The sequence below is a fragment of the Ailuropoda melanoleuca genome, chromosome X (genome assembly GCF_002007445.2).
Source record: "Ailuropoda melanoleuca isolate Jingjing chromosome X, ASM200744v2, whole genome shotgun sequence".
Classification (NCBI taxonomy): domain Eukaryota; kingdom Metazoa; phylum Chordata; class Mammalia; order Carnivora; family Ursidae; genus Ailuropoda; species Ailuropoda melanoleuca.
In genome coordinates this window covers 77,561,779-77,562,608 of record NC_048238.1, presented here as the reverse complement: position 1 = coordinate 77,562,608, position 830 = coordinate 77,561,779, and the positions used below count along the sequence as shown (strand labels likewise).

The 830-nt window shown below is 46.6% G+C and overlaps 1 protein-coding gene across 1 annotated transcript; it reads right to left on the bottom strand.

Annotated features, from left to right (window-relative positions):
* Positions 1–233: 233 nt before the first annotated feature.
* SERTM2 (serine rich and transmembrane domain containing 2) lies at positions 234–506 on the bottom strand. The gene has a single exon (XM_034649775.1). It carries the CDS (start codon positions 504–506, stop codon positions 234–236), a length of 273 nt encoding a protein of 90 aa, XP_034505666.1.
* Between the last annotated feature and the right edge of the window lie 324 nt (positions 507–830).

The window sequence follows — 830 nt, the reverse complement described above, 5'->3', positions numbered from 1 at the left end:
CCCTCCCAACCAGCTGCCATTTCCTTTATTCCTGGCAAAGAATGAGTCTTAAACCTCTTAGCCCACAAGCAGAATCAAGATAAAGAACAACACGAAAAAACCATGAACAGCTCGTTAAATAAGCAACTTGTTGACTCCCTACATGGGAAGCCACGTGCAACGAAGCGAGCTCTCCTGGACAGCAACATAGAAGGGTTTACTGACACCTACTAGAGCCCATGTTCATCCCGGCTTTAGGGAGTGGGGATTCGACTCTGCATCTCTACATCCGTGAACTGAGGGACACTTTCCGTGCTCTCGGAAGTGATGGGTGAGATGACATGTTTGAGCCGAAGGAGCATGGTGAAGAGCAGGATGAGGAGAATGGCCAGGAGGCTCAGGAATAAGCCCACATACATGTAGAGGTTGGAATACTTATCTGAAGTGGTGTCAACCTCTGTTGCCAGGGTTGGGAAATGGGCCCGGCCGGTGAGATTTCCATGGTACTTGAAATGCACCTCCGTCATCACTCAAGACTTCAGTGGGTGCCTGTTTCTCGTTGCTTTCTATTGCCTTCGAGGCATTCCACAGTCACTCAGACTGTCTCTGAATATACTGGGGGTGTTCTAACAATCTCACACAAAGCGATCACGACTCGAACCAAGTCAGTGGCGCACAAGCAAGAAAATGGTGATGTTCTAATTTGGCAATGGCCACACTCTGTTCTCCAGCCCAGCACCCCTGTCCCTTGATAGGTTTTATCAGAAATTCTTAATCATTAAAAAAAATATAGAGAGAGAACTCTTATTTTCCACAGTCCTACTCTTATACTGATTAAAACAAATAACGGT

Excerpts from the sequence above, each read along its gene's own strand:
- SERTM2 (XM_034649775.1), bottom strand. The coding sequence starts at position 506 with ATGACGGAGGTGCATTTCAAGTACCATGGAAATCTCACCGGCCGGGCC.